Genomic DNA, 18,072 nt, shown 5'->3' with positions numbered 1-18,072 from the left:
TACCATCCTTTCCCCACCAAAATTGTCTTTGAATAGAATCTATTTGAGTGATAGTATTTTTTGGTATTTTAAAAACACCCATCTGTTCTGATAATTAGTGCAAACAGAACCTGTTTTGAAACGTTTCTGGAGATGGATGCTTCAAAAAAATAATTTAAAAAAAAACATTCCTACGTGCATTTGGTCCCTAAAATCAAAATGGTTTCTTCTAATGTTTTAACTGGAAACCAAGTCGTTGCTCACACAAATGTAATGCGGTAAATTAATTGTAAAAGTGTAATGTGTGGTTAATTAACTGTAATGCGGTAGATTTATTAACTAAGCTTCAATCAAAGAAAAAAAAGAATTTTTTTTTGTTTTTGTAACTTATAAATGGGCATCGTCTAACGTTCCGTTCTAAGGTTAGATATAAAGTGTACCTTTGGATAGAGCTACCTCGTGGTAAAATCAATATTGGTCAGTACAATTACATGGCGGAAGTAATGCAGTTATTACTAATCAAGGTTGTTCTTTAATCCAATCTTCTTTGTCAATGAAAGTTATACTCGTCAGCTTGTATACCATCGCCTGGCTTAGTGTTTTTATCCAATCAAACCGTTGCGACTTGTCTGATCCTTGTCCAAAGCATTCATGCTCAGCGTACGTTATTTTACCCCTAAAACATGCACATTTTGTCAAATCATGACAATGAAACCATAAAGAGTAAGAAACACTCTAAACACATAATATGAAACCATAAAGAATAAGAAATACTCTAAACACATAATATGATATCTGTTTCATGCACTAACTGACTTACTCTTGACCAACATAGTTCCAAGAATCCCAACCTTTAGGAATAACAACGTCAGATAACTTAGATTTGTAAAACAACACAATAGAATGACTTATCCATGCTCTTCCAAGATAAACTTTGTCGGTACCGAACACTCTGCACTCTTTAAACACAAATGCACTTGGATCTTCTGGGATGTCTCTTCCCTGTGCAGTTATGAAACCTACCACCACAAATTCTTCAGCATCATCTTTCTTCATAACGCTTAGCCCCTCAGAGATCACTGATATGTCACAATCCTATATACATAAACATATATAATATCAACAAATAGTTACTGAAAACAAAAGTTCTTAACTATCGAATTAGTATGGGTTTGTACATAACCTCATATATAGATTGACCACCCCCAAATATGAAATCAACAGCTCCTTCAATGAAGCAAGATTTGAAGTAATGGAGGCCGCTTACATCCCATAATGTATCTTATAAACCATAGAAACCACATTCATAGAACGAATTCTTATTTCCTCGTATTTGTGCAGCAACCTGCTTCCGAGGATTCTCATTCATAGTGGAGTCCAATGGATGATTGTATGTGTTCTGGCATGCACAACAAACTCATAGATCATCCATGAGCAAATTCCAAATGTTTACATGCAAAACAACAACTAGATATGTGTGTGTAACTGTGTATTTGTTGTTTCTTACTCCCTCCGTCCCAAATTAATTGAGCTATTTGTAGTTTGCACAATTATTAAGGCAATGAGAAAAGGGAAGTGTGTTTAAGTATTTTTTACAATTATATCCTTATGAATAATAAGGAGTAAAACTTTGAAATGATTTATCTCTTAAAAACTATATCACGATTTTTCGTAAACTTTATACCATTGAAAAACATTTTAAAACACCTACTAACGAATATAAACATGGCTATCAAATTATACATATTTCTTATAGTAACAATAATCAATTAAAAGGGTAGTTTTAGAAATATCTCCTTGATTAGTAAGATAACTCATTAATTTGTGGGACAAAATTTAAATCCAATTAGCTCAATTAATTTGGGACGGAGGAAATAATAGTCTTACCAAAAAAAACAAATTTAATAGAGATTAAGAGTTATACTCACATAGAAGCTTACACGCCGAGCAACAAAATTATCAGCATAACAGCTAAAAGTAGGACTTCTATCTAATCGGTCGTGGTCTCCCCATGCAATAATTGTAGTATTCATACTTTCACCTTCCAAAACGATGAACGGTTTTTCTGAAGGAATTTCTATTTGCTCTTTGCACATCATAACTAATTAAGTTAAACAATGCATAATTAATTATCCATCAAGTTTTGAAACAAGAAAAGTAAAAAAATAATCAAGTACCGGTAAACGCCGCTTTTGACTTGAATACGTATCCACTGATTATTGTTTTCTGGTATCGAATCAATAGCGGATTGAATAGTTGAGAAATCAGACTTCCCTGATTTATCAACAATAATGATCTTTGATAATTTTTGTTGGTTAGAATCATTCAGTGTCGTTTCCGAATAAACCGTTGCAAATCCAAAAACCACAGTTAAAAGAACAAAAACATACAAATATTTGGTCGTTAATGATTCCTTGTAAACCCTCATCTTAATCTACTGAATGGATCAATCAATGTACTTAAGTTTAGGGGTGCACATCCCCTATCCATACCCGCCAATCCTACCCTACCCGCCAGTGTTGTAACCTTATCCTATCCTACCCATTATTTGGCGGGTAGGGTGACCGTTAGAGACTTTTTTACCCGCCGTTAAATGGGTAGGATGACGGGTAAAGCACGAAATTAACCTACCCTACCCGCCTACCCGTCTAATACTGAAAAGACAAAGTAACCCTTGTATTGTTTTCTCCTCCTGCCTATTTTTTTGTTATTTTAAAACATATTAGGGGTAAAAGACAAAGTAACCCTTGAATGGATTTTACTTTCTATCGAACCATTTCATCTATGTTTCATTCGAACCATTTCTCTCTTTTCATTCGAACCATTTCATCTCCTCGTCTCTGCAGTAGCGAAGTGAAGTCTGGGTTTCGATCTGAAGCTGAAGATGTAAGTGATTTGTGTGTTCGATTTGTGTATCGTTATTTGTTTGAATCTATTTTTTGCTCATCTCAATCCACTTTCTTATCTCTGCAGAAGAGAATTTAGGGTTTCAGGCTGCAAGTGCAGTTTGAGGTTTTGGGGGTTTCGATCTGAAGATGTAAGTGTTTAAAGCTTTCAATTTGTGTTTTGATTTGGGTTTCGATTTGTTCTTTTGGATTAGGATTTCATTAAGGTGTTGATGTGTTAATTAGATTTTCTATTTTATATTAGTAACTGATTTTGAAATTTTTATGAAAAACCCTATACTACTGAAATAGAACGTGGGAATTAGGATTTCTCTGTATTCTTTTGCTTGAGTTTGTTTGCTTTGTTATATAAAACCCTCTTTGATTCATCTATTTGATTATACTTGGTTTTCCATAATGTAAGTGTTTTGAATTAGATTGATATGTGGCTGCCCTGATTTATTGTGTATTAACTCTTTGCTTCATCTATTTGATTATGCATACAGATATTTCTTAAGAGAAACGATGCTGGTGACCATTTTCCCTCACTTGCAATCTGCTTAGGCTTTGAACTGTTAAGTACCGTTATCAGGTTTGGTTCCCTTCCTTATATACACATTTCTTGATCTGTATCTTTGATAATTTTAGATGAATTTTCGTGTCTTTGCTTCTAGTTGTCCGTTGTTTAACATGTATGATATATGGTCAACTGTTGTTCAAGTAAATCAACTGACTTAAGTGTAGCTTATGGAACCTTTTGTCTTATAAAACAATTCTTAACATAGCTCAATAAATGAATTTAGAGAACAAAAAGTAGGTTTGTTCTATTACAGATTGTTTCAGGGAGCAAAGCTTATACCTTGTTACAAAACCTATACATCCCACATATGATGAGCATGATTAGACCCTCATACCCCTTAAGAGTTCTTATTCTCATCCAGGGAGAGATGAGAGTCAACGAAAGAGATTACTGCTTGTGACATGTCCTTCCACATTGTGGAGAATCTGGTGGTTTTTTGAAAACATATATGTTTTTTAAAGAACCTTTTCCATGTATAGATTTTCTACTTTGTGAATCCAAATTTTTAGAGAAGCAATATGAAGTAGATACCTTTGTATTTCGCAATTAAAGCATTTCGAGCTGCCCATATAGACCAACAAATGGCAGCAGGAATAAGAGGCCACAACTTCTTTCCAATTGGATAACTAACTTGCATTTCCAACTATGCAATTCGGCTTCACAAGTATTAGTAGTTCTTAGAAAGAAATCCCACACTTGTGATGAAAAAGGAGATGAGAATTCTACTCCCCTTTCCGACGACAAAGAAGACAGCCATTCACCAAAAGTTTGCCTCGTTTGTGAACGTGACCAAACGCTAAGATTTAGGGAGATACCTTCATTATTTCGTTGGATAGCCGTATAACATGATTTCACCGAAAGGGAAGTAGGTATTTGGTTAATTAACTTAGCAGCGTACATCAGGAGGTGAAATTTGATCTTCATGTCTGGTAATATTACAGTATGTAAACAGATATTTTCGATCCATTTTTTACCTACTGTAATATTATTTAAATAATCCATGGAGCTGGATTGGGTCCATTGATGCTGTTCTCTATAAATGTGGCTATGGTCGTGGTTATGTTAGTCATTTTGTTGGTCTCATTTTTCTCCCCCAACACTTGATTTTCCACTCCTAGTTTGTTGATACTCATTGCAGCGATCTCATAAAATAATTTAGTTTCTTACAATATAGTATAACCATATGTATATTTCCATCAGTAAGTATACTGAGACCTCTTAATCAACATTTTTTGGTTCTCCTTCGGTGCAAGGATTTCTATTTTATCATGTTGTTGTAATCAAGTGCCATGTAGCTGGAAGTCAGAATTGCTTTACAGTTCGCAGTGCCTAAATCAGATCTTTTGATGACTGTAAAGGATGATTCAAGCATATAAATGCATTGTATTGTATTAGGTGTTGTAGAACTACCTGGCATGTATCTCATTAGGAAACCGTGAAGTTGCAGATATAGCTTTGGTGTCTTTTTATGGATGTAGTGGTGATATATGCAAAGAGATGTGAACTCAGAAAACAAAAAATATGCAAAGGATGAAGGGTACTTGAACATGATTAGAGTTAGGTCTCTGTCATTATTCCTGTGTATGCTTGCACATGGTTTTGTTTGGCCATAATATTTTAAGGTTATAAGATAATGTCCTGCTTATTCAGCACTTGTAGATTTAGGATAACATTATTTCATGTCTGGGTTTCTGCCTTTTCTGAAATATACTGCCTTTTCTGAATACAGTGCTCTGAGTTGCATGTTAGTTCTAAACCTATCAAAGGAGCAGTTTCTTCTTCTTATTTTTCTGTACTTTTTTTGAAGTATAGTTACTATCTCGAACTCATAGAATTTAGCAATTTCCTAGCCTCTTATTTTGTCTTTCAAACATTAACAGATACAGAACTTGTTGTGATATTACTTGATGTTGGTATTATGACTGAACTTTGCATCAAATCATTCACTATTATGACTGAATCTAACAAGAGATAACTTGTATGCAGATTTATTTGGTGATCTTAGTAATTATTCCATCATCGTAGATGATGATTGAAGAAGAAGGTCAATATGAAGAGCTTTTGGTGATGATACTGTTATATGAAGAACAAGGTCACGTGAAGAACATGGAATTGGGTTGGGATTCATCGTCTATTTCAAAAAGAATACAACTCTTTTCTTGAGAATACTTTTGTTTGTACATTTTTTATGGTTATGCTTTTGTTTCAAAATTCATCGTTGGTCTACTAGCACATCATGCACGGTCCCTTTTCTTGTTCAGAGTCTGAAATTCAGACTTCAGAAAGTCATGGAGAAGGGAGAAAAAACGGTTATACCCGCCACCCTACCCTACCCGACCCGCCAGAGAATGGGTTGGGTAGGAGCTTACCCGTTTAATGGCGCGTAAAAATTTTCTTAACCGCCAGTAAACGGGTAGGGTGGCGGGTATAGGCCATATCCTACCCACCCTACCCGTTGTGCAGCCCTACTTAAGTTATGAAAAGAATTCAAGAACTCTTCTGGTCTTAAATAGATAAGTGTAGTAAATTTCGAATAATAATTTCGGAAATATTTAAGTTAAATCGATCTGAAGATGTAAGTGTTTAAAGCTTTCAATTTGTGTTTTGATTTGGGTTTCGATTTGTTCTTTTGGATTAGGCTTTCATTAAGGTGTTGATGTTTTAATTAGATTTTCTATTTTATATTAGTAGCTGATTTTGAAATTTTTATGAAAAACCCTATACTACTGAAATAGAACGTGGGAATTAGGATTTCTCTGTATTCTTTTGCTTGGGTTTGTTTGCTTTGTTATATAAAACCCTCTTTACTTCATCTATTTGATTATACTTGGTTTTCCATAATGTAAGTGTTTTGAATTAGATTGATATGTGGCTTCCCTGATTTATTGTATATTAACTCTTTGCTTCATCTATTTGATTATGCATACAGATATTTCTTAAGAGAAACGATGCTGGTGACCATTTTCCCTCACTTGCAATCTGCTTAGGCTTTGAACTGTTAAGTACCGTTATCAGGTTTGGTTCCCTTCCTTATATACACATTTCTTGATCTGTATCTTTGATAATTTTAGATGAATTTTCGTGTCTTTGCTTCTAGTTGTCCGTTGTTTAACATGTATGATATATGGTCAACTGTTGTTCAAGTAAATCAACTGACTTAAGTGTAGCTTATGGAACCTTTTGTCTTATAAAACAATTCTTAACATAGCTCAATAAATGAATTTAGAGAACAAAAAGTAGGTTTGTTCTATTACAGATTGTTTCAGGGAGCAAAGCTTATACCTTGTTACAAAACCTATACATCCCACATATGATGAGCATGATTAGACCCTCATACCCCTTAAGAGTTCTTATTCTCATCCAGGGAGAGATGAGAGTCAACGAAAGAGATTACTGCTTGTGACATGTCCTTCCACATTGTGGAGAATCTGGTGGTTTTTTGAAAACATATATGTTTTTTAAAGAACCTTTTCCATGTATAGATTTTCTACTTTGTGAATCCAAATTTTTAGAGAAGCAATATGAAGTAGATACCTTTGTATTTCGCAATTAAAGCATTTCGAGCTGCCCATATAGACCAACAAATGGCAGCAGGAATAAGAGGCCACAACTTCTTTCCAATTGGATAACTAACTTGCATTTCCAACTATGCAATTCGGCTTCACAAGTATTAGTAGTTCTTAGAAAGAAATCCCACACTTGTGATGAAAAAGGAGATGAGAATTCTACTCCCCTTTCCGACGACAAAGAAGACAGCCATTCACCAAAAGTTTGCCTCGTTTGTGAACGTGACCAAACGCTAAGATTTAGGGAGATACCTTCATTATTTCGTTGGATAGCCGTATAACATGATTTCACCGAAAGGGAAGTAGGTATTTGGTTAATTAACTTAGCAGCGTACATCAGGAGGTGAAATTTGATCTTCATGTCTGGTAATATTACAGTATGTAAACAGATATTTTCGATCCATTTTTTACCTACTGTAATATTATTTAAATAATCCATGGAGCTGGATTGGGTCCATTGATGCTGTTCTCTATAAATGTGGCTATGGTCGTGGTTATGTTAGTCATTTTGTTGGTCTCATTTTTCTCCCCCAACACTTGATTTTCCACTCCTAGTTTGTTGATACTCATTGCAGCGATCTCATAAAATAATTTAGTTTCTTACAATATAGTATAACCATATGTATATTTCCATCAGTAAGTATACTGAGACCTCTTAATCAACATTTTTTGGTTCTCCTTCGGTGCAAGGATTTCTATTTTATCATGTTGTTGTAATCAAGTGCCATGTAGCTGGAAGTCAGAATTGCTTTACAGTTCGCAGTGCCTAAATCAGATCTTTTGATGACTGTAAAGGATGATTCAAGCATATAAATGCATTGTATTGTATTAGGTGTTGTAGAACTACCTGGCATGTATCTCATTAGGAAACCGTGAAGTTGCAGATATAGCTTTGGTGTCTTTTTATGGATGTAGTGGTGATATATGCAAAGAGATGTGAACTCAGAAAACAAAAAATATGCAAAGGATGACGGGTACTTGAACATGATTAGAGTTAGGTCTCTGTCATTATTCCTGTGTATGCTTGCACATGGTTTTGTTTGGCCATAATATGTTAAGGTTATAAGATAATGTCCTGCTTATTCAGCACTTGTAGATTTAGGATAACATTATTTCATGTCTGGGTTTCTGCCTTTTCTGAAATATACTGCCTTTTCTGAATACAGTGCTCTGAGTTGCATGTTAGTTCTAAACCTATCAAAGGAGCAGTTTCTTCTTCTTATTTTTCTGTACTTTTTTTGAAGTATAGTTACTATCTCGAACTCATAGAATTTAGCAATTTCCTAGCCTCTTATTTTGTCTTTCAAACATTAACAGATACAGAACTTGTTGTGATATTACTTGATGTTGGTATTATGACTGAACTTTGCATCAAATCATTCACTATTATGACTGAATCTAACAAGAGATAACTTGTATGCAGATTTATTTGGTGATCTTAGTAATTATTCCATCATCGTAGATGATGATTGAAGAAGAAGGTCAATATGAAGAGCTTTTGGTGATGATACTGTTATATGAAGAACAAGGTCACGTGAAGAACATGGAATTGGGTTGGGATTCATCGTCTATTTCAAAAAGAATACAACTCTTTTCTTGAGAATACTTTTGTTTGTACATTTTTTATGGTTATGCTTTTGTTTCAAAATTCATCGTTGGTCTACTAGCACATCATGCACGGTCCCTTTTCTTGTTCAGAGTCTGAAATTCAGACTTCAGAAAGTCATGGAGAAGGGAGAAAAAACGGTTATACCCGCCACCCTACCCTACCCGACCCGCCAGAGAATGGGTTGGGTAGGAGCTTACCCGTTTAATGGCGCGTAAAAATTTTCTTAACCGCCAGTAAACGGGTAGGGTGGCGGGTATAGGCCATATCCTACCCACCCTACCCGTTGTGCAGCCCTACTTAAGTTATGAAAAGAATTCAAGAACTCTTCTGGTCTTAAATAGATAAGTGTAGTAAATTTCGAATAATAATTTCGGAAATATTTAAGTTAAATCGATCTGAAGATGTAAGTGTTTAAAGCTTTCAATTTGTGTTTTGATTTGGGTTTCGATTTGTTCTTTTGGATTAGGCTTTCATTAAGGTGTTGATGTTTTAATTAGATTTTCTATTTTATATTAGTAGCTGATTTTGAAATTTTTATGAAAAACCCTATACTACTGAAATAGAACGTGGGAATTAGGATTTCTCTGTATTCTTTTGCTTGGGTTTGTTTGCTTTGTTATATAAAACCCTCTTTACTTCATCTATTTGATTATACTTGGTTTTCCATAATGTAAGTGTTTTGAATTAGATTGATATGTGGCTTCCCTGATTTATTGTATATTAACTCTTTGCTTCATCTATTTGATTATGCATACAGATATTTCTTAAGAGAAACGATGCTGGTGACCATTTTCCCTCACTTGCAATCTGCTTAGGCTTTGAACTGTTAAGTACCGTTATCAGGTTTGGTTCCCTTCCTTATATACACATTTCTTGATCTGTATCTTTGATAATTTTAGATGAATTTTCGTGTCTTTGCTTCTAGTTGTCCGTTGTTTAACATGTATGATATATGGTCAACTGTTGTTCAAGTAAATCAACTGACTTAAGTGTAGCTTATGGAACCTTTTGTCTTATAAAACAATTCTTAACATAGCTCAATAAATGAATTTAGAGAACAAAAAGTAGGTTTGTTCTATTACAGATTGTTTCAGGGAGCAAAGCTTATACCTTGTTACAAAACCTATACATCCCACATATGATGAGCATAATTAGACACTCATACCCCTTAAGAGTTCTTATTCTCATCCAGGGAGAGATGAGAGTCAACGAAAGAGATTACTGCTTGTGACATGTCCTTCCACATTGTGGAGAATCTGGTGGTTTTTTGAAAACATATATGTTTTTTAAAGAACCTTTTCCATGTATAGATTTTCTACTTTGTGAATCCAAATTTTTATAGAAGCAATATGAAGTAGATACCTTTGTATTTCGCAATTAAAGCATTTCGAGCTGCCCATATAGACCAACAAATGGCAGCAGGAATAAGAGGCCACAACTTCTTTCCAATTGGATAACTAACTTGCATTTCCAACTATGCAATTCGGCTTCACAAGTATTAGTAGTTCTTAGAAAGAAATCCCACACTTGTGATGAAAAAGGAGATGAGAATTCTACTCCCCTTTCCGACGACAAAGAAGACAGCCATTCACCAAAAGTTTGCCTCGTTTGTGAACGTGACCAAACGCTAAGATTTAGGGAGATACCTTCATTATTTCGTTGGATAGCCGTATAACATGATTTCACCGAAAGGGAAGTAGGTATTTGGTTAATTAACTTAGCAGCGTACATCAGGAGGTGAAATTTGATCTTCATGTCTGGTAATATTACAGTATGTAAACAGATATTTTCGATCCATTTTTTACCTACTGTAATATTATTTAAATAATCCATGGAGCTGGATTGGGTCCATTGATGCTGTTCTCTATAAATGTGGCTATGGTCGTGGTTATGTTAGTCATTTTGTTGGTCTCATTTTTCTCCCCCAACACTTGATTTTCCACTCCTAGTTTGTTGATACTCATTGCAGCGATCTCATAAAATAATTTAGTTTCTTACAATATAGTATAACCATATGTATATTTCCATCAGTAAGTATACTGAGACCTCTTAATCAACATTTTTTGGTTCTCCTTCGGTGCAAGGATTTCTATTTTATCATGTTGTTGTAATCAAGTGCCATGTAGCTGGAAGTCAGAATTGCTTTACAGTTCGCAGTGCCTAAATCAGATCTTTTGATGACTGTAAAGGATGATTCAAGCATATAAATGCATTGTATTGTATTAGGTGTTGTAGAACTACCTGGCATGTATCTCATTAGGAAACCGTGAAGTTGCAGATATAGCTTTGGTGTCTTTTTATGGATGTAGTGGTGATATATGCAAAGAGATGTGAACTCAGAAAACAAAAAATATGCAAAGGATGACGGGTACTTGAACATGATTAGAGTTAGGTCTCTGTCATTATTCCTGTGTATGCTTGCACATGGTTTTGTTTGGCCATAATATGTTAAGGTTATAAGATAATGTCCTGCTTATTCAGCACTTGTAGATTTAGGATAACATTATTTCATGTCTGGGTTTCTGCCTTTTCTGAAATATACTGCCTTTTCTGAATACAGTGCTCTGAGTTGCATGTTAGTTCTAAACCTATCAAAGGAGCAGTTTCTTCTTCTTATTTTTCTGTACTTTTTTTGAAGTATAGTTACTATCTCGAACTCATAGAATTTAGCAATTTCCTAACCTCTTATTTTGTCTTTCAAACATTAACAGATACAGAACTTGTTGTGATATTACTTGATGTTGGTATTATGACTGAACTTTGCATCAAATCATTCACTATTATGACTGAATCTAACAAGAGATAAATTGTATGCAGATTTATTTGATGATCTTAGTACTTATTCCATCATTGTAGATGATGATTGAAGAAGAAGGTCAATATGAAGAGCTTTTGGTGATGATACTGTTATATGAAGAACAAGGTCACGTGAAGAACATGGAATTGTGCAGGGATTCATCGTCTATTTCAAAAAGAATACAACTCTTTTCTTGAGAATACTTTTGTTTGTACATTTTTTATGGTTATGCTTTTGTTTCTAAATTCATCGTTGGTCTACTAGCACAACATGCACGGTCCCTTTTCTTGTTCAGAGTCTGAAATTCAGACTTCAGAAAGTCATGGAGAAGGGGGAAAAATGGTTATACCCGCCACCCTACCCTACCCGACCCGCCAGAGAATGGGTTGGGTAGGATCTTACCCGTTTAATGGCTGGTAAAAATTTTCTTAACCGCCAGTAAACGGGTAGGGTGGCGGGTATAGGCCATATCCTACCCACCCTACCCGTTGTGCAGCCCTACTTAAGTTATGAAAAGAATTCAAGAACACTTCTTGTCTTAAATAGATAAGTGTAGTAAATTTCGAATAATAATTTCGATCATATTTAAGTTAAATCGAGAAATCACTACATTAATTTTAGTATTTATAACTTTCTTTTTTTTTTATCAAAGTGTCAATGGATATTATACCTTGGGCTGTAGATAATTTCAAGAAAACATCTGTAGTTCGATCCTGCATTGAGCACGCTTAATGAGCATTTTATAATGCTTCAAAAAAAAAAAAAAGAGCATTTTATAGTATTTGTTAGCGGCTTAATGAATTGTTCAAACAAAAAACAACAGAAGTTACTTAATAGAATTGAATTAGTTATATAATTCTATCAAGGGGTTGAACATAACAGGTAACCACAATTATTACAACAAGCATAAAACATTGAGGTTCTTAAGAACCAAATTCATTTCTTTATTGTCTTCTTCCGTTTCTGATTGAGCTCGCTAATAATGAACCAGTCGAGTTTAAGATCTTTTAAATAGCATTAATCACGTTCCTCCTCCGTCAATGTCATCGTATTCATCATCCTGTCACCAATGACCATAGACAATAGTTTCTTCAAGTTGCATGCATAACATATGAAGTTCCTAATGTTATCTTAGACTAACATTAACCTGCACTTAAGATGCATATGGAATTTAGGATTAAGTTAACACCATGTATCAGTTTTCCTTTTATTACCTAATAGACAAGATTTGTGCTTTTCACATTTATGAGGAAGGCGCGAAATTAACATACCTTGGAACATCCTCAATTTTTAACAGTTGTGACCTGCCTCATAAGCATGGACACAACATCTTTAGAAACTTTTGAACTCATATCCTTCAAACTCTTGATCTTTTCAACAGTCTCCTCTTCAAGTCGTTTCACATTCATGCCCGAATTACCACTTGTCTAGGCGCATCAACAAAAAAGTGCATTCAGATGAGCTCACTAACAAAGATGATCAGTACGTAATGCAATCATTTTGGGTTTTGTGTTATTTATACAATACCTCAGACACCGATTTTTGGTACTCAGCCTCCAAATTTGCCCGGTATTGCGCAATTTCTCTGTCTGCTTCTTCTCTCGCTTGCTTTAATCGCGAGTTTTTTACTGCAAGAAGATCAAGGTTAATTCTATAAAAATCAAGAATTCAGACTAGTTACATTTGGAAAAAATATAAAACAAAATCTGAGAAAAATTATTGAATTATTATGAAATGCTTACAGTTTCTGGCACTCGCAACAATCTGTTGGGCCTCTTGTTCTGCACTCAGTAACATCTGTACGCCACCTTGTCCCTTAAAGCCATCCATTGAAATTTACTGGTATAATTTTCCTGAACAACAAAAAGTATATGAATCAGAGGGAACGCAATCGCATACATAAAAACTTCTGAATTAAACCATCAAAATTTCTTTTTTTAATGCATAGATCTGGTGTCTGTAAATCAAAAGGAAAACATACCCTCTATATTATGTGCTTTCAACGATAACAACAACCAAAGAGCTGACAGATGCAACGAAAGAAACAGACACAAAGATCTTCCTAGGTTTTATATATCCGTTTCTGTCAGAAAATTTAATGAATCCAGTTTTGACGTGTTGTTAACTTAGGTGTTTTTGTTGCCCCAGTATGAAATTGCCATGTGCAATCACGGAAGCATTGTACACCTTAAATGAAACAGCTTATGGAGCTCCCACTTTAGCACTCCCGGTTGAATCTCACAACTAAATCCTAAATACATGGTCAAAGTGTGACCAAGTTTTTTTTGAACTATTGATGTTTTTCCGTTCTTAAGAATGTTGTGTGGCGAACTGGGACTCTATGGGAGGGCTGTAATGTTGCACTTGCGCATTTTTGTGTGGTGAACTAGGACTCTATGAGAGGGCACTTGCGCAAATACCCCGACCGATTTGCCTGAGTTTGTTAGTTCCAATTGAAGCACAATGTCTGGTAGCCAGTTCCGATTGATTTGCCTGTGTTTGTTAGAGCACTAGGACTCTATGATAGGGCGTACACTGCAATTGAAGTGGGGGGATGCTTTCAGCTCTGCTCAGTTATCTGGTCCAATAAACTGTAACACAAGATCAAAAAGAAAAGAAGAAGATGATAATTTGGCAAGCATGTAGCTGGTCCTAGCCAGACAAACAGACCTGCAAAATTTGTGGGCTTTATGCCCAGAGGGGAATGCCCCACCCCGACTATGATGCATAACCAAGGAATTGATTGGCCTGTTAAGAATATTTTTCTTCTAGATAAATCGAACTTTGCTTAAATCAGACAGTTGAAGCTACTGTGAACCCTTATAACATAAAAGGAAAAATGAAGACAGACACAGAGAGAGATATGAATGAAGGTTCTAAGCACTATATTAAACAAAACAGACAATTGAATATACTGATTTCACAAAATATCAGGTGATTGAGCCAACAAATTACGTAATACGGTACGGGTTTGAATGAGAGAAAAGACTAAACGCGATATGAGTTCTTTCTTGATAGTTTTTGGTTAAAGCTTAACCTCTACCAGTTTCTTGTGGAGTTTTAGCCACGATTGAAATTGCGTGTAACCCTGATTGAAGTTCGTCGTTCAGCAATTCATAAACCATCCTATGACGCTTCATAAGGCTCTGCCCATCGAATTTGGATGAGACAATCTTCACATTAAAATGGGTTTCTTCTGCATTATCTTTAACAGCAGCATGACCTGCGTGTTGGTATGATACGTCTTCTACTTCTAGAATGCTTGCTTCTAGTGAAGATTGTAACTTCTGCTTGATCCTGTTTGCCCTTGAGAGCAAAACGCTAGCAGCTCCTCGTGAACTCATGGCTAATTTCTAATTTTCCTTTACTTTCAAATTTCCTGAATAACCAACCATTACAACGTTTATTAGAGGAAACAAAAAAGTACATTTAACACTACCTTATAGCACTTCTTAATACATTACATAATGAACTCATAAAGCAATTCAAGAGGTGAATGTGTGGCAAATAATGAGGGTTATGAATCAAAGCAGGAATAGGTCTAATAGCTCGTAATTTTGCAGGTACTCCCAATGGAGCTCGGAGTGAGCCAATTACAGCAGTAAACCCTGAACAAGCAGAAGCCTTAGCTGCGCTAGAAGCAATTTAATGGGGGTGGAGGCAAGGATCCAGAAAATGCACTTAGAGGGCGACAGTAAAAGAGTAGTAGATGCAAAATGGGACCAAATGGGCTGTGAAGTGGACGAATATGAACATTATCCAAGACCGTCTTTTCTTCTTTACAAATTTGAAACTTGCAAAGTTACTTTCGTGCATCGTGATGCAAATAATGTGGCCAACAACTTAGCAAAATATGCATTGTCATCTTCAAATGTTGAAGAGTGGAAAGATTATATTCCAAACTGTATAGGAGCAGCACTAACAGCTGACTCCTTGACAATATAGTTTCCCTTTTCCTTGATGAAAAAAAAAATGAGGGTTACAACAGATGAGAATCATACATAATTAAACGTGAGAATCTTACAAAAAGTTGTATAGCCTATCATAGTTTTGGGAATCAACTGAACCACTGGTAATGTAACTGTTAATTTTGCAGGCTGCAACCAATTGCTAAGCAACTAAGAAGTAAACATTCAGGGTTTTACAATTTATGAATCACTCTGATGTCTGATGAAATACAAGCAGCGTACCCAAATGAATCACTCTGATGATATACAGGCAGCGTACCCAATTGACATAACCAGAAAGTAGTAATGGGTATTTATCAATAAGTCAGATACCACGGAGTAATCAGATAAGATAAAATACAAAAGCTTAGGATTAACATAATGTAATTCCATGAGATAACGAAAAACCTATATAATCTTTATGTCATCAATTTCTGAATCATCATACACAGTGAGAACTTATATATTTGTAATTAGGTTTGTCTAATTGGCAAGTGTTATTAACAAAGATATTAAGAACCCTAAACTGTTGCTGCCTAGTTTCATAATGTTTATTATTAAAATCAAAAGTAAAATTACTCACTAGGGCTAATATAATTGAAGTCCATCTGATACACTGTAGTTTAAATAACTGAAGAAAAAACTATAGCTTAAATTTCAGTTTAAGAACAAACACAAAAGAGAAAGAAAGTGAAATTGAATAAGCACTGTTACCAATCAAATAGTAGAGATTTATTAAGTGAAAAATTGATGAGTGGGGATGAAAGAGTTACTTACCGAGATAGACAAGCTAGGGCTTTTAGTTGTGGGATTTGAAAAGAAGTTTTTAGGGATTTGAAAAGGAAAAAGTGGAACGAGGAATTTTAGCAGGCTTTCTCGAGATAAATGGGTGATGGACGAAGAAAAGAAAGGGTAAACGTGAACGCAAAAGGAAAATAGAAAAAAAAAATATGCGGTGAGCGTGGATCGAACACGCGACCTTCAGATCTTCAGTCTGACGCTCTCCCAACTGAGCTATCCCCGCAATTGACAGTATCACGGAAATATAAATAACTGTATTATCAGCGTACCCCTCCACTTCAAATTCTTATCTTTTCTTCTTTTTTGTTTTGATCAGAATCAAATTGTTATCAAGTTAAAATAACTTAAAATGTGGGTAGTCTGACTGACAATAAGTCGATTCCTCAGCAGTCAGCATTGAATTGACTTTTAGTTTTACGAGATTTTTGAGTAAGAACTCTATGGCAAAGCATACTGTAGATGATTGACTGATCGAAAATACTAGGTACTTTAATTGGAGCCATGTCCAGATCCCACCACCCTCGGAAACTCAAAATGAAGCATCAACTGATCAATTTAGTGAAAGATAAAAGGCAGTGGTGTGGCGACGCAAGCAGTGGCAGTCATTGTACAAACTCATTTTGAATGCTCGTCTAATTGCTTATCTAATACATCTCCATTCAGTCAGGTGAGTGGGCGGCAATATAAAAATTATTTACGCCTCAAACTGAAGACGGATCCAAGTTGATCAGGCAATTACGCTTTTAAGGTCGAGGGTGCTGGGGATTTAACATAGGACTGACATCTAAGGCGGCTGCACCACAACATATAAAATTTACAAACAATGAACCACCAAAATGGTGGGATGTGCACTCGACAACTTACTTCCGTGGTGAACTTAAGTGCAAATATGATTTATCATCCACTAATTGACCATTATACAAAACCATGAAATGCTCCAATACCTTCTCTTATAAAAGCCTTCATGAATCCTTTCAAATTCAACCTGCAGACTTGAATCCGAAAAGGAAAACCTTTACAAGTTTGGATTGAAAAATGGGTTTTTCTTACAAATTATTTCTGTTAACTCTAGCCATTTTAGCTGTATTTGGAGAAGCTGAAGACACGGTATTCAGTGGTGAGAAGTTATTGTCCGGTCAGTTTATCGAGAACCCACCCTATAAGTTTATCATGCAAAACGACTGTAACCTAGTCTTATATAAGTTAGATAAAGCTTTGTGGGCTAGTAACACTAGAGGTCATGGTGATGAATGCGCTGTTCTTCTACAAAAGAATGGAAATTTGGTCATGTCTTCTGGTTCTGATGTTATTTGGTCCAGTAGTTCATCTAGAGGTCCGAATTCTTATAGATTAGTTGTTCAAACTGATGGTAACGTTGTCATATACGGCGGTGCAATTTGGGCTACAAATACAATGCAATCTTCCAAGAAGCTTCACACGAAAGTTAACATCCTTGGTCCATAAGCTTAAGTTGTGCATGAGTGTGCCTGTTTTAATTGGATTGTCCCTGTTGATGTGTAATCGTTTGTAATGCTGCATATTACAATTATTAGCGATAACGTTATTATGTATGTGTATGTTCTGTTCTGATTGCACTGTAGTTGGTTGTACTGTATGAAATTGTCTGGTTGCTGCCATAAGAATGAAAATTAAGTGCTTCGAACTATAAAATTTGCTCCTCCAGTTTGCTAAATTAATCAATATAGATAGTTGGTGATTTTTTTTTTTTTTTTTTTTGCTTATAGTGTAGATCAATCTATATGTTATATATGGAACCTTGCATATTAATCTCATCATGTACGACTCCTTCTCTCTCTTCCCCTCCTAATCTCTCGTCTGTTCTTACTATCTCCGACACTTCCTAGCCGTTGCCTCTGTCGGTTAGCTTCCTAACGGCTAGTTTCCACC

At 35.3% G+C, this 18,072-nt stretch overlaps 3 protein-coding genes, 2 long non-coding RNA genes and 1 other non-coding gene across 6 annotated transcripts; 2 read left to right on the top strand and 4 right to left on the bottom strand.

The window, feature by feature from the left end:
* Positions 1-498: 498 nt before the first annotated feature.
* Positions 499-2,407, bottom strand: LOC113295959 (probable pectinesterase 29). Its single transcript, XM_026544285.1, has 4 exons — positions 2,185-2,407; positions 1,163-1,260; positions 800-1,074; positions 499-655 (listed from the first exon to the last, which is right to left on the bottom strand). Exons 1-4 carry the CDS (start codon positions 2,405-2,407, stop codon positions 499-501), a joined length of 753 nt encoding a protein of 250 aa, XP_026400070.1.
* Positions 2,408-2,812: 405 nt separating this feature from the next.
* On the top strand, positions 2,813-3,442 carry LOC113299728. The gene is made up of 3 exons (XR_003335164.1): positions 2,813-2,865; positions 2,953-3,016; positions 3,371-3,442. It is a non-coding gene; the product is annotated as an uncharacterized LOC113299728 (long non-coding RNA).
* Positions 3,443-12,242: 8,800 nt separating this feature from the next.
* Positions 12,243-13,615, bottom strand: LOC113293368 (V-type proton ATPase subunit G 1-like). The gene is made up of 5 exons (XM_026542024.1): positions 13,398-13,615; positions 13,159-13,269; positions 12,944-13,044; positions 12,688-12,843; positions 12,243-12,476 (listed from the first exon to the last, which is right to left on the bottom strand). The coding sequence occupies exons 2-4, from the start codon at positions 13,244-13,246 to the stop codon at positions 12,700-12,702; spliced, it is 333 nt and encodes a 110-aa protein (XP_026397809.1). The 5' UTR covers positions 13,247-13,269; positions 13,398-13,615; the 3' UTR covers positions 12,243-12,476; positions 12,688-12,699.
* A 602-nt stretch (positions 13,616-14,217) lies between these two features.
* Positions 14,218-16,307, bottom strand: LOC113293367. Its single transcript, XR_003332257.1, has 2 exons — positions 16,141-16,307; positions 14,218-14,795 (listed from the first exon to the last, which is right to left on the bottom strand). It is a non-coding gene; the product is annotated as an uncharacterized LOC113293367 (long non-coding RNA).
* A 7-nt stretch (positions 16,308-16,314) lies between these two features.
* TRNAF-GAA lies at positions 16,315-16,387 on the bottom strand. Its single transcript has one exon. It is a non-coding gene; the product is annotated as a tRNA-Phe (tRNA).
* A 739-nt stretch (positions 16,388-17,126) lies between these two features.
* Positions 17,127-17,861, top strand: LOC113293366 (mannose-specific lectin-like). The gene has a single exon (XM_026542023.1). The coding sequence runs from the start codon at positions 17,200-17,202 to the stop codon at positions 17,626-17,628; it is 429 nt and encodes a 142-aa protein (XP_026397808.1). The 5' UTR covers positions 17,127-17,199; the 3' UTR covers positions 17,629-17,861.
* Positions 17,862-18,072: the final 211 nt, after the last annotated feature.

Source organism: Papaver somniferum, chromosome 7 (assembly GCF_003573695.1).
Source record: "Papaver somniferum cultivar HN1 chromosome 7, ASM357369v1, whole genome shotgun sequence".
NCBI lineage: Eukaryota > Viridiplantae > Streptophyta > Magnoliopsida > Ranunculales > Papaveraceae > Papaver > Papaver somniferum.
This window is presented reverse-complemented; position numbering and strand designations above follow the sequence as displayed.